Source organism: Eurytemora carolleeae, unplaced genomic scaffold (assembly GCF_000591075.1).
Source record: "Eurytemora carolleeae unplaced genomic scaffold, Eaff_2.0 scaffold668, whole genome shotgun sequence".
Classification (NCBI taxonomy): domain Eukaryota; kingdom Metazoa; phylum Arthropoda; class Copepoda; order Calanoida; family Temoridae; genus Eurytemora; species Eurytemora carolleeae.
The window spans coordinates 173,069-188,320 of NW_019396652.1; the positions used below are offsets into that span (position 1 = coordinate 173,069).

General features: G+C 31.9%; 2 protein-coding genes across 2 annotated transcripts; both read right to left on the reverse strand.

Moving 5' to 3' along the window:
- Nucleotides 1–768: 768 nt before the first annotated feature.
- Nucleotides 769–5,446, reverse strand: LOC111706918 (solute carrier family 2, facilitated glucose transporter member 8). Its single transcript, XM_023479864.1, has 7 exons — nt 5,004–5,446; nt 4,067–4,124; nt 3,740–3,784; nt 2,486–2,515; nt 1,772–1,811; nt 909–997; nt 769–809 (listed from the first exon to the last, which is right to left on the reverse strand). The coding sequence occupies exons 1-7, from the start codon at nt 5,058–5,060 to the stop codon at nt 769–771; spliced, it is 360 nt and encodes a 119-aa protein (XP_023335632.1). The 5' UTR covers nt 5,061–5,446.
- Nucleotides 5,447–13,100: 7,654 nt separating this feature from the next.
- Nucleotides 13,101–15,130, reverse strand: LOC111706922 (CCR4-NOT transcription complex subunit 1; the record flags this gene model as incomplete). The annotated part of the gene is given in 3 exon segments (XM_023479870.1): nt 13,101–13,664; nt 14,452–14,558; nt 15,055–15,130. Coding segments are annotated over 3 exon segments (220 nt in total), but the record flags the coding sequence as incomplete, so codon positions are not given.
- Nucleotides 15,131–15,252: the final 122 nt, after the last annotated feature.

Sequence of the window (15,252 nt, forward strand, 5' to 3'; positions counted from 1 at the left end):
CCATGAATACACCTCTGCTAAAGCTCCGGAAGACTGCAAAATGATTTCTAGTAACTACCTTAGCTTTCAAATGTTATTTTTCAAGCCGCCTTTTTTCAGCTTCCTCCTAAATCTCAAATTTTTGCGGATTTGCCGGATTTTTAAAAATTGTTAAGTATAATTTAAAAAGGCGCAGAAAGTACTTGACTGCATCGTAAATTAAGTTATGTGTCTCTCTAATGAAATTACAAGAAAGAAAGAAAAAGAGCTTTTGGGATCAACTTTTCTTTTGAAGTTAATTTGATTTGTTTTTCATTGAGAGAAAGAGTGAAGCTTTTTTGTCGAATAAGGATTTTAGTCTCCGTACTTTGTAAATATATACATATATTTATGTTGGGGTGTCTAGACGGTATTTTGCTTACCCCACGCTGCATTTTAAAGCAATTCATTGTGAAATTCTATACAAAGAATACCTAGTAATACTTATGAGAAATTCACATGGATATTATATAGATATTGTGATTACACAAATTTTCGAAAACCTTATCCGTTGCTAATTCACTAAACTAATGACATTTAATTTTTCCGGTTTTTCAAAAAATATATCATCTGATCTGCATACCTTTGTCTAATCATCAATCATTTAGAGGATACAATATTTAAACAGATTCGTATAAAGCCTCTTAAAAATCAAAATATCTGATTGTTTAAAGGGAGTGACTGGCGGTATGGTAGTTGAACTGAGAGTACAGTAATTTAGAGAATAAATCAGGGTTCATTAAAATAATTCTACACTATCAGGTCAACTACCATACCTAGCCAGTCACACCCTTTAAGAACAACCCAAAAACTATAACCAGTCATTTTCTTTAAGAACAACTAAAAACTACACCCTTCCCACCCCCCAAAAAATGGCCCCCATGGCTTACCTAGAATGAGCAGAGGAAAGCTCTCAGCAAAAGCAAGTATTAGGAATGAAATGATAAAACCAATGCAGTCTATTATCATGCTTTTCTTCCTGAACATTAAAGTCCGCTTAATCTCGTTATCCACTGTGAACACTTTTAATTTGAGGATCAATGTTTATTCTCTTCTTTCTGTTCTACTCTAGAAATGTTTTCAGGTGGGGAGGGGGGGGGGGGGTGTATAAAATTAAGGAAATTAAAGAGGAAACAGAATATTTGTTGGTTGAGGGTAAAATTACCATACGGGATATAGAAATTAATTTTCAGATTAACTATTAAGATCGAGATCAAGCATTCATCTCAATATCCACAATACAAGAGTTCGCAGATGAGATTGGTTTGACAACAAGAGGACCAGACAGTTCTCCCGCTGTAGCAATTGTAAATTGGTGGTACAGTCCAAACTAGGACCGCAAAGGTTGGCTCAGCTCGGATATTCAAATGTACACCGGTTGTGCGTGGGACATTGATAATATTAATTTTTTTAATAATTCTATTGAGTTGGTAATGAACATAACTAATTATTAATTAAACATTATTTTAATTATTCTAACTTAATGATTTTAGTAATCTGAACTAAACTTTAATTATATGGTTATTAAAGGGACTGTTGGTGTAATTCCAGTTATTTTTATCAATGATACCATGTGCATCTATGTTACTGGAACAATGAAGAAATTTCGCCATTTTTTATTTTAAAGCGAGATTAATTCTGCCTCTAATTGAAAACAATCAAATTATAAAAGAGAAAAGCTAGAATATATTCATAATTTTTGCACCAAGGTAGGTTCAAGGAGTTTGGTGCAAAATCTACTTTTTAGCCTCACCTGCCAACCTTGTCACATTGAATTCCTCCCAATATAGATCCTTAATATACAGAGTGTTCCAATAAACATGTAAATCTTTCAACTCCGTATAATTTTGTAACACAATTTTAGCAGTTAAAAATCTATCCCATGGTTTTTCGAATTCACATAGATCTTAAATCTTTTTTTTATACATCCTGTTGTCAATTTTTATTCATTTAACTATTGTAAATCAAAGACAACAATTAAGTTGTCTCTTATTTTTTTGTTTTAATGAGACAACTTTAAGGAAATGCCTTTAACTTAATGAAGAAATACAGGGTGTCCTAGGAAACGTGACAGTATTTGCAATAGTACTTGAATGTCGTCTTTGATCTTGAAATTGATTTGTGGCTTTCAGTCGTCAACCTTATACTTTAACATGTATAATTCTTGAAACAATAACCACAACATTCTACTAGTCCTGGCGTTTCCAAAATGTGGTCTGCCTTTTCTGTGCTGTCAATATTACCGGAGATATTAAGAATTTTGTTCAGATTTCAATTTTGTTAAATGAAACCAAAATTGTCAAATCTGAACGAACATATTCATATCTTGGGTAATACAAAAGACAGACCACGTTTTGGAAATAATTTTACTTCAAAAATTAGGTTGACAAATAAAAGCAGCAACAAATAGGAGTAAAAGTTCAAAAAACATTTTTGAAATTTTTTTTAAAATCTTAAAAATAAAAACCTGATAAACAACCAAGAGGGTACATGCTGGCTGCAACAACAACAAAAAAACAAGTTATAAATCTTCAAATAGTGTTTTTTTTAACATTCCTAACTGCAATCTATGTATTTGTGTTTGTCTAGTCGTCCTTAGGGTTTCCAGCGTGTTTGTTTTTGTCTAAGAATATCCGCACAAAACTAAAGCTGAAACAATTAATTGCACAAACAAATTTTACTGCGCGGAAATCTTTGTTCAGCGAGTTCAGCATTAGAATTTTTTATATTATAATTAGTAATTTCTCTTCCATCACTCTAATAAATAGCTTTTTATTATACAGGGTGAGTCGAAAAAAATTGTGATTTGTGGCGCCTGGTGCAAAATTGTACCTTTTTTGTGCAACTCTCCTGTATGGTGTCTTTTCAATATTTTTTGAAAATCCAATGGCCCAAAAGAAAATTCGCGAATCGTTTTTTTCTCTCAAAATCAAAAGTTCAGAAAAGCAAAAATGTGCATTCATATTATTTCTCTCTAAATCTAAAATTTTATTAAGATTGAATCACAGAATCACAGAAAATTGGCAAAATTGTAATAAGAAAATTCGCAATTCTCAGTTCTGGGCTAATTTTTAAGGAAAAGTTATTTAAATTCTCTAGTTCCTTTCTTCTTATTTTATTCTAAAGCATTAAATATACGCTGTTCAGTTGAAACCTTGAGAACCATTGAAAAACAATTTTTCCGTAAAAATTATACCAGAACTGAAAATGGCGAATTTTCTAATTACAATTTTGCAAATTTTCTGAGATTCTGTGATTTAATCTTTTTAAAATTTTAGATTTCGATAGAAACAATTTATTTACATATTTTTGTTTTTCTGAACTTTTGATTTTGAAAGAAAAAAAAAGGTTCGCGGATTTTTTTTGGGCCATTAAAGTACCAAACAAAAATAATAATTTTCAAAATATATTAAAAAAAACACCATTTTTGCAGAAATATAGAGTTAAAAAATTTAACAAGGAATGCAAATTTTTTGAAAATCGATTTTTTCATTTTGCCAGAAACCCTGATCGTCATGGATGGGGAAAGCGGCTAAACCGGGGCCACTGCATCAACATTGCAAGGAGTAGTAAATGAGGTTTAAATATGTCTCAATTCAAGAAGAAAATAACAAAACCAGAAAATTTTAAAGGTTTGAATCATCTAACTATATGACCAGGAGGATGAACGCGAAGCGCCCTGTAAGACTAAAGATAAGAAGAAATTAAAGGATATTCTTACCAAACCAAGAACCTTCTTCCACAGAAATCATCGGCCCGGCCTCCCCTATGAATATAGGCATCTTTGATATTTTTCAAAACAATTCCTCATTTTTTAATATTATTCAAACTTTCCACAATGATGAAAAAAAATCAATAATACTATCAAGGGACCAAATTTTATGAATTTGATAAGCTTTGTCGCTAAACTTTCTACCACCGGTTCAAATCTTGAATCACCAATTCAGAGTATTTAATTCTGGATTTAAAACATAAATCGTTTTGAAAATAATTTACAAATTTTCAAAACAAGAAATGATCAGTTTTGAAGGATGATAAAAACCCCAACCTGTGAGTAGTTGAGGAAGGGCGAAGGAGGAGAGAGGTATAATATGGCCAACAGTAGCCTAGTCAAATCAATTAGAAATTAATTATGTTAATGACGAGCTAGAGTGCCCAGCGTTGCCCTTGAAGTAAAAAATCGAGATTTTAAAGAAAAAAATTTTAAATCTTTTTTAAGCCTCTTTTATCCTTGGGGCACCCATGGGATCCATAAAAAAAATGTCAGCCCATTCGGTCAAGTCGTTTGGCCTGCAACTATAGCTAACATATAAATATATAAAAAAAATATATTAGCAATATATGTATAACACATACAGTGATAACTAGAAAACTCTGGAATAGGGAGTCGACTCCATTCATTACTTTAAATAGTCCGACACATTTTACTTATTAAGTCATTTAATAACTTACTATTAAAGCTATTTGCTCTCTACCAACATCAAATGCACTTCAGTATTGCTTAAATGTTCTCTTCCTATTCCACAGTTTTCTGGTTATCACTGTATTAATTTTGCTAATAATAATGATAATAATTTCAGGTCGTCATCTCACGCCATTTAACAGACCAGTGACCGAATTTAGTGGATTTGAGCAATGACGCAGAAAAATGCTAAACCGTCGCTGAATGCCCGGGAGTTCACATCTATAGGTCGACCCCAATTTCAGAATCGTAGTTAAACCGCCTCTAGACCCATCTATATCTCAAATTCATCAAATCCAGTCCAAATTCTGTCCAAGTAAGCTATGACTTTAGATAACAATTCAACCTATTAAACATTATTTGTTCGCATTTTCTCTTTCATACTTTTTGTTGCGTATTAAAAAAGTATAAAAGGATAACAATGTACGTTTAAAGATTGTTGAATTGTAGACCAAAACACGATTGAATTCAAAAAGAAAAAAATTTAATATATAATGATGTTTAATGAGAGCCTGGTCTATACCTGTCCTAGGCTAGCTCCAAGAGCTGCCAATGCCTGCATCCACATCTCATACCCCATTTTAATCACCTACGACGAATTAATCTAACTCCAGATTGGGCTGGATAGGTTCTTGATTTTTGGAACGGTTGGTTTCACTTTCGTTAACCGGCGGCCAGAGTTGGCTTATGGGGGTGGGGAAAGGGGGAAGTCCCCCTAGAAAAATTGGGGGTGCAAGAGAGAGAGCATGGACCTTTTAGCCCTATAATTTTGTTTTTTAAGAATAGATTCAAATTCACTGTAACAAATTCCAGGGGGTGATGATAAAAAATTCAATATTTAATTGGTTCCAAAAAACCAGTACATCTAGATAACAGTGAGCTGCTGCCTGTGCAGCTTATATTGCAAAGTATATATATCGGCTAGTGCTACCGTATATACAGCTAGAACTATACAGACTATGACGAAATTGAACTTTCCTATTTTTTGCTGGCTTTACCAGCACTTCATGCGCTCTTGAGAAGTTAATAACGACTTATCTCACATTTCAAATTTTTTGCACATTACAAAAGTGTAAGTTACGTGTGCGAAAAAAATTGTTTTTATGAGGCCGGATGTTATCGACACACATGAGAATAAAGCTTTCCTTTTGGATTTTTGCCCGATAACAGCAGATCTGAGATCTGAGAAAACATAAAAAAAATCAAAATGAAATAAAATCCAAGATTGAAAGTATGGGAATGAGATTAAAACCAGCAAAATGTAGATCATTTTCCATCAGATCGGGAGTACCTGGCAGAATAAACTTCACTATTGATGAAACTAAAATTCCAAATATAGAAAAAATGTTTCACCAAGCCACATTAGAGAACTATGGTCAAGCAGAAATACCTGATTGGGATGACGAAGCTTCCGAACTTCAATGCTACAAAAAAATGAAAACAACTGTCAGTGAAAAAGTATCTTTTGAAAATGAAACTTTCTGGAGAGAACATACAGAACCACACATAAAACAAGGACATTTTCTCTGCCTGGCAATGCTTGAAAAATCTGACATGATCTGGAAATCTTACATGTTCAATTTGAATAAAGGTTTACTGAAATTTCTACTCAACTCCTGTTTGGACACACTGCCAGCACAAACTTACACAAACTACAATGGGGAAAATCTGCATCAGATCTCTGTAAACTATGTCTACAGGCAGGCGCTGAATTGCAAGGTAGAAGACAAGAAACTACAAACCATATTTTGAATGGCTGCAAGGTTGCACTACACCAAAAAAGATATACTTGGAGGCACAACAATCTTATTAAATATATCACTGGATTAATTGATATTGACCGATTTTTGATGTATGCCGACATACCGTTCCACAATACCCTTCCAGTTCCCCCCAACCTCCTTGTGACCGCAGAGAAACCAGATCTAGTAATTATAGATAGAATGGAGGAAAAGATGGATATTTTTGAGCTTACTGTCCAATTGGAAAAAATATCAAAAATGCCCAAAAGATGAACATGTATGAACATTTTATCACAGTTATAACAACTAGGGATGTGTCTGTTCACCCTTTTGAAATCGGCTCAAAAGGATTTAACTTACCATTAAATAAAGTAAATCTAAAGAAACTGCATAAGTTCTGCAAACCCAGTGTTAGTTTCAAAGTAATGTGCGAAAATCTATCAAGCGTTGCAGTTCTGCCACCATACCACATTTTTAGAAAACGAAGAACACTAGACTGGGACCAAGATACTCCATTTCTGAAAACCACCTCTTCGAATAACAAAACCAAACTCATGCTTAAAGTCTTGTATGGCACCTTTTTTGGCAAACGTTGTCAGTTATAAATGCGATATCCAGAGAAAAAAGTATTAGTATTTAATTGTAAACTTTTATATTGTTAATGTAATTTTGCTCTAGACAAATATAAATGATAAATATATATTTCTTCAGTTTTGGAATTTACGATTAGTGGTCTGTCTTTGTTATAACATAAAAGTTTATAAAGTTAAAGTTTTGACCTGAATTCAAAATTTGTGAACAATTAAAGCCTTAAGAAAACACTTTTCTATATCTTTCTAACTTGTAATAGTCTTTTATTGGCTTATTTTACAAGAGAATAAACAAATTTAAAGCTTCAGGGAATCGTGAATTGAAAGAAGCAAAGAGTAAGAACTCCCTACTGTCGTTCGTCTCTGAAGTCTCATTCTTTGTGGGTAACCCTGTACACGAATCTGCTTCCAGTCAATGAGAGATTGCCACCATGTGAGTCAGCAGATTAAGCACTGTTTATCGCTTTAGGTTAAAAGTTTCCGCTATTGACATTGTGTTCAGGTGTTGACGATAAAATTTCATAAAAAAGCACTTTTGTTGCTTTTTAATATATATTTTTAGTTTATAAATTGTTTTACAAGATTTCTACATATTATTATAAACTACAATAATAGTTAGACAGAATGTGTTGATGGTTACATTTATGTTATGAAGTTCTTTTTATAGTTATGACTCCTTTGTTTTATAACTGAATTCACTTTTTTTACAGGTGTTTAAAATGACCGCCATCTTCTGAAATGCACAATTCAGTTCTATTGCGAAAATTGTCTGAAACTCTTTTATCTGCCGGGTTGACGTCGAAAAGTTATAAACTTTGTAATAAAAATAAGTATCGACGAATAGTTCTTGTCCTTGGCTATGTTTACGTTGACCCGCCTACCCAAACTGCGCGTGAAACGTTTTATGGAAATACTAAATTTGATTTTTTTTCTTAAATACATATTGCGGATTTTTTGTAATATTGAAAAACGTTTATGTTGCAATTGCTGAAATATTTTTAACAGTTGAAAAAAGTTATTTAAACGGATTGAGAAACAGTTGCTAAAAAATGTCACAATTATTAGAACACCCTGTAGCTTGGGAACCCAGCTCCTTGCCATGCAACTAAGAAAATAGGGACTATTATAAAGTAAACCTAAATTTAACTATAGCAAAAAGTTCCTTTTTTATCCAAAAAAACAAATATATATATATATATATATATATGTGTGTGTAAGTTTTTAACTTCACATTTTTTATTAAAAAAGAATTATACTAAACATAATGTTTCACGCCTATCATGACGATCCTCAGTAGTTACAATTCTTTGAACAACTAAAATTCCAAGATTTTTACATCACATATTGCGTATTTTTTAAAAAATATTATAAATATTTCTTTGCAATGATTTTCCTTTTTAAAAAAAAACAGCGCTTATCTGCAATATACAAATTATTAGATACATATAAAAACATGATTTTGTTAAATCGATGATAATATTTTCTTCTATGCCGACATGTGCTTGTTAATTCACTGCGCTGATTTAGAAGATGATGATGTGTAGATGTGAGGATAAGAGTTTTTTCTGTGTTGCATAAATTGCATCTCTTCTTGGTTGGATGATATGAGGGCGCATACATGTCGATAAACCATTTTTCTTCATACGGTTTATTTTGATCCTTTAATTTCCAAATTTACTTGGAAAGTGCCGTATACTTTCTTTGTATCTCTGATTCCTAAAAGATAATGTATGATTCAGGTACCTCTCTTTAAATGTGTTAGAAGCCAAACCAATATATGCCACTGTATCTTGGTCTGATTTTATTTCTGTTCTGTACACAATAGATTTGGTTTTTGGCGTCAAACCTTATAGAAATCACTAGGTTTAGTAACATGGCGTATTTTCCGGGAGAATATTTTTTACATTTTTGAGAAATTAAACGTTTTTGTAAAACATTGTAGCTTATCATTAGCATTATCAAAGTTTCTATTTTTTTTAACATACCCTAGACATTTAAGGAGCAAAATAGTTTAATACTGCTCTCTATGGTTAAGGTCCCCCATGGATTTTATTATGTACTGACAACATAAATGAATGATTTTATGGTTATACATAAAATTGCATGTTATTATTAAAAAAGATATTTTATAAAAATGCTATCTACAGTTCTCCAGTAATGCTAATATGATTTCATAACATTCCGTTTTACCATTTAAATTAAAGGATTTTATGAAAACTATATCTACTTTACACTGATTATTTAATTTCTCAAAAATATAAAAAATGTTCTCCCGGAAAATACCCCTTGTTGCTATACGTAGCGGTTTCTATACGTTGGATTTCTATAAGGTTTGACGCCAGATTTAGATTTGATTAAACATTTTCCATTTAAAGGACAACTATTTCTCTCTCTGCAGTTACATTCCTTTTTAGGCCTTGCATTATTTTGTTCAAAGTGTGCAGGTAGAACTTGGGTTGGTGCTGTTGGTATAGATTGGTTGGGTGGAGTAGATAAGGTTGAATTTGGGATATAGGGTTGGTTTTGTGAATTGTTGGATATATCATATTGTTTGTTTAAAATATAAATATATCTATTTCAAGACTCAGCTTTAAATAAAAACATTTTCATATATTAAAGAATCCTATATATATAATGTTTCCTGCCTTGCGGCAATCCTCAGTAGATTAATTCATTATATAATGTACATAGTAATCATATGTACACAAATCATTTACTAAAATTGTAAGGTAAAGCCGAAGGTTAGGTGTTGAAATGCTGAAAATGCGTAATCTTGTTTAAAAATAACAAAACTTCATTTTATAAACATCATGCAAAATTTGAAAATAGTTTAAATATCAGATTCCTATTTTCCAGTTTATTTAATGGATTGATACCAGGGACTAGGGGTTTCCGTTTGTTGACGGAATCTCTAGTTAAAGTGGGTGTTTGCTTTTAAAAACTTCCGTCCGTTCTAAATTTTAAATAGAGGTTATTATAATTTATAGATATTTCCAAATAGCAGAAGGAGAAGGACAAATCATGAGATATTACTGGTATGACTTGTGACCTTGTAGCTCCTTACCTTTTGATTTTGCGCACAATTATAGGAAAATCAAATTTATCCGGCTATATATATCAAATAGAAAATATTTGTGAATGAATCTTTTGTTAAAGTACGAGAAAACCATCACCAGTGCAACAATATAGAAATGCATTTATAGTGTATTTGTAAATTTAACTAAACACATTTCAGGTTCCAATTCTTCCCATTTCACCATCATATACTTTTCTGTAATTGGATCTTTTAAAAGGTTAGGCACAACTGTACAGTATATTTGAAAAGATAGACACTAAAATTAAGTATTTGAATATGCATGAAAAGTAAAGAATGCCTACACGCATAATTTTCATCAATTAGCTGTAGTTGCGCGCACTTTTGGTAAAGTGTGTCGGAAAAAAGTGCGGCATTTAAATAGATTTTGCGCATTTACGCTAAACATTTATTTGGCCTTTTGACGCATTATTTTTTTTTAATTACTAAAAGTGACGACAATTTTTTTGGGAACCCAGATTGTTTTTCGATACATTGTTTATGTAAATTCTTAGAGAGTACAGACAGAGGTTCCAACAAGTATCTAGTTCAGAGCGTCCCATATCATATTAGATTATCCCAAGTTTTAACGCCAAAATAAAAACCAAATAACTCGAAAAAATAGTATTTTCCGCAATAAAATTCTTATATTAGCCTTATTCAGTTTTTCAAAAATGATTCACTCTTCTTAAATTTTTTTTATTAGTCCCGAAAATCGTAATTTAGACCGATTGACGATCTAATATGATGTGGGACACCCAAGGTTATAATGCAAGGAAAGATATTTCAGAGGTGTACGCATCTTTTGTACTGTAGTGTACTGTCTCTGGCCCTGGGTGGTAATGTAAACACAAGACGGATCTCTAGGCCTGACATGGGATCCATCTTTCACATAAAAAATCAATGAAATATTCTGGTCATTGGAAACTATTATGTAAATTATCAAAATTATCAAAATGTAATGCTTTTTTAACCTCCTCTGATACTAAAGGAACACTGATGTATCTATTCTTGTTTACAACTTGTGCCCAGAGAGAACTGGTTTCAATATTTACGCAGAGTATACGCAACTGCAATTAACTTTCCTTGCGTTATAACCTTGACACCCTATATATTTAGAATACAAATAAAAATACGGATTAAAGAGTGGATTACAGTAAAACCCGAAAAAAATCGGGATAGGAAGATGACTCTTATAATTTTACAGAGTTCATTGAAGTTAAAACACATCAATGGTGAACAGACCCTTTTCACATACTATTACTAAATCAATTTTAAGCAGAATATAAAAAATAATATCGTCAAATAGGCATAAGATTTCTTTAATGTCGTCGTCCTTTTCACATACTATTACTAAATCAATTTTAAGCAGAATATAAAAAATAATATCGTCAAATAGACATAAGATTTCTTTAATGTCGTAGTCCTTTTCACATACTATTACTAAATCAATTTTAAGCAGAATATAAAAAATAATATCGTCAAATAGACATAAGATTTCTTTAATGTCGTAGTCCTTTTTTAACACTTTTTTATGGGTTTCCACTATTTACAATTTTTAAAATTCCAACCGCTATGATCCAAAATAGTTCAATGTTTTGCCCACTTTGATAAAATTGAGATTAGTATAAAATTGAACCGTTTTATTATAGAAAGGTTTATTCACAAAGGATATGACTACAAAGACGGAATTTATAATGCCTGTTTCCTTCTTATGCCAACCCCGAGTACACATGGGTTTCTTTAGTTTCAGCCAATCTGGTCCAGTAAGTAATGAACATATATATAATAACTAACACTGTTATTTTGGTTCGCAGTGTTATAAAGTCCAATAACTTTATAGCACGTCGTGCCAAAACAAAAGTGTTATATAGGAAATTTTATGAAACGTTTGTGTGCTTGTCTTTTTTTCAATGGCTTTGTCTAGATCAAATAAGCTTAAAAACAAAGCAGAGGTCAAAATATATGATTTCAGTTTTATTTTTATTTCAATTAAAATTTTTTTTTGGAAATATTCTAAATGCTTTTGAGAAAATCCGGGAACCAATCAAAACTTTATAGCACACGTGCTATAATGTACAGCTAATTTAACTTTATAGCACGTTCATTATGAAATTCACGATGAAGTCAGGAAGCATGATAAAGCACACAAAAGTCTCATAAATTCATAAATTAATCTTGTTTATCTAAATTTTCGTATATTTATAAAAATCTTTTATGGTTTAATATTAGAACCACTTGTCAATATTTGTTTCAAAATATTTGAAGAACCGTTCTCATGAAATACTCAAGAAATATCTTAGTATTTGTAATTGTACTAAGGAAGACAATTAAACATTCCATTTTACATTCCGATGAAAAAATGTTTACTCGCAATTATGTCGCAAGCCTGTCAAATCGATATTTTCTTAACATCCCAGCTACCAGCAAATCCTTAGAATTTGCAGAATAACAAAAGTAATCTCAGCTATGACCTGATGAAGGCTTAAAGACCAAGTCAAATCATTTAATTTATTTCTTGATAAACAAAATTTGATTTTAGTAAATCAGTTTTGATCATGTGCCATATTTTGTGGCTTTGTGCTTATAGAACATGCTGTGGAAAATATCGCATATTATAGGTGTTAATCAATCTCTATAACTCTTTTATCTCTGACCTATAATGTGCCATTTCCACAGCATGTTCTATTGTGTACAAGTACTGTACACGACCAATCAGGAGACAACTGTATTCGGGATATTTCAGAATCCTTTGACTAGGAAATGCAAAATCTTTTAAAATAGACAATATTCATAAACGTTATGTTTTTTGTTTGTTTAAAATTGGAGTATTTCTTAAAAGTTTTAAAACTTAACCCCTGAATGCAACAAGTGGCCGTCAGTCAAAAAACATTACATGGAACCGTAACATGGCGTGCTGGGACATTATAGGCCTGCTCAGCCTATCCAGGTATGAGTAGTCTGTGGTGTATTTCAATACTATGAGAAATTTTCATGCAAAGTATAGAATTTGATAAATATTCATAATAACCTGTTTGTGATTCAAGCTTAATTATAATTGCCAACATCGTTCTGCACCTTCCTTGACTGTAGGGTGTTTAACACAGGGACTGGCTTTCTCATGCCAGACCAGCGCCATTTCCATTCTCTTTATTCTTATTCCCTGGGAGTAGATTATTTATAGCGCTGAACTACTAATAATTCCAAATGAACAATTAAAAAATGAGAAATCTTTATTGAGAAAATATAATTTACAATAAGACATAAATACGCGGATTATTTACAAACATATGTACACTGTACATTTTCCACTGTACATTGTACATCTCTCAGTTGTTGAGACACAAACACATCTATTGCTAAAGGATTACATTTATATACAAAGGTTGAAATGCGAAAAATTCACTTTGTTAATAAAATACGCTGGATAAAACGATATAGTAATAAATTGTGCAGTGGTGTTGACTGGAACAGATTTTATGGACACAATGACAGGAGCAGTGCCATTGAGCTGTCAAAAAAGCAGCTTCTTCCAACGCCCAAATCCAGTCAAGCAAATTTAGCTTAATTCACAATAAAACATTTAAAATGGTTTTTTAAATCCATTATTCCTTCACCAAATATAATGTTTTAGCATAACACTAAACTGATCAGTGATCATTCACTAAATTCAGTCATTTTTTCTTTTTACAGATTTGTCTGCCGATGAATTATTCATTCATTCATTTCCAATATGGATAAATTACTCTGCTGCTGCTTGATCTCCACCTTCGATTCGGCTGAAAAAAAAAATATTTCAAATTTTTTCTGCCAAATATAAAAATCTTTGAGAGGAAAAAATGTCTCAAAAGAAACTTACCACATCTTCCGAGCCTTAAACTCATTAACGTCTGCCCCGGTCGTAAANGATAATATACGGATACAAGGAAAAACATTAAAATGTTACAAGAATTAAAATAACAATTAAGCCGGGAAATGGTCCAGACAAAAAGTAAAAATAATATTTTTAGAGCAGTATAATTAACTGAAAATAGAGTGCAAAGTATAAAACGTACTAACCCTGGCTATCGACTAATTTAACCCTGTAAACCTGGGCTAGCTAACTACTAATTTAACCTTATATACCTGGGCTAGCTAACTACTAATTTAACCCTATATACCTGGGCTAGCTAACTACTAATTTAACCCTATATACCTGGGCTAGCTAACTACTAATTTAACCCTGTAAACCTGGGCTAGCTAACTACTAATTTAACCCTCTATACCTGGGCTAGCTAACTACTAATTTAACCCTATATACCTGGGCTAGCTAACTACTAATTTAACCCTATATACCTGGGCTAGCTAACTACTAATTTAACCCTGTATACCTGGGCTAGCTAACTACTAATTTAACCCTATATACCTGGGCTAGCTAACTACTAATTAAAACCTATATACCTGTGCTAGCTAACTACTAATTTAACCCTGTATACCTGGGCTGGCTAACTACTAATTTAACCCTGTATACCTGGACTGGCTAAATACTAATTCAACCCCATACACCTGGTCTTACTAACTGTATACCTGGGCTGGCTTGCTACCATACAACTCCTCGCCACGGATTCAAATAGTTTCTGTATTTCAGGAGCACAGTGTACAAACTCATGTGACCAGAATTTGAATGTGGGATTCTGAAATAAAATGAAATTAAGTTAAATAGCATATTTGCACACTATTTCTAATTATACGATTCCTACAAATTTGTAAATCTATTTGTAATTATCAAGCGTTTTTTATATAACCATAATGCTAAGATGGCACGATTCACAGCAGTTTCCTTGAAAGCTTTGTCTGATCAGATATAGATCAGATATTAATGATAATAATTTTGAAAACTGATTATTCTTATTGTTGTTTCTTAATAAAAGTGACTTGCACATTTCTACTGCAGGAAACAATGTAGAAATTATCAGATTAAAAAAAGATTTTAAAACCTAGAAAAACGACAATATCCTCAATTATCTTTTTTAGGTTTTATGGGGACTGTTGTGAATTAGAAATTGCCAGAATTGAAATTACAATAATGCTCTCTATAATTAAAAAAAATTATTAACTTCTCAAAAATTGAATACTGAATTAAGTAAACTCAATATTGTCCCTTTAAAGTTTATTTTTAGCTTTTTATACCTTAATAAGTTCAATGAAAGTGATGAGAAGCCCCCAGGGATGTGGCCTGTTTACAATCAGTCTCTCCAATAATACTCTAAAATTAAAGTGTAATTAAAATATTAAAAATCGAGTTCAAAGACAGTTAAATTCTATTTTTGCCAGCTATATACCCACCGAATGTTTGGAATGACCATTATTTTCCATTAAAAAATTTGT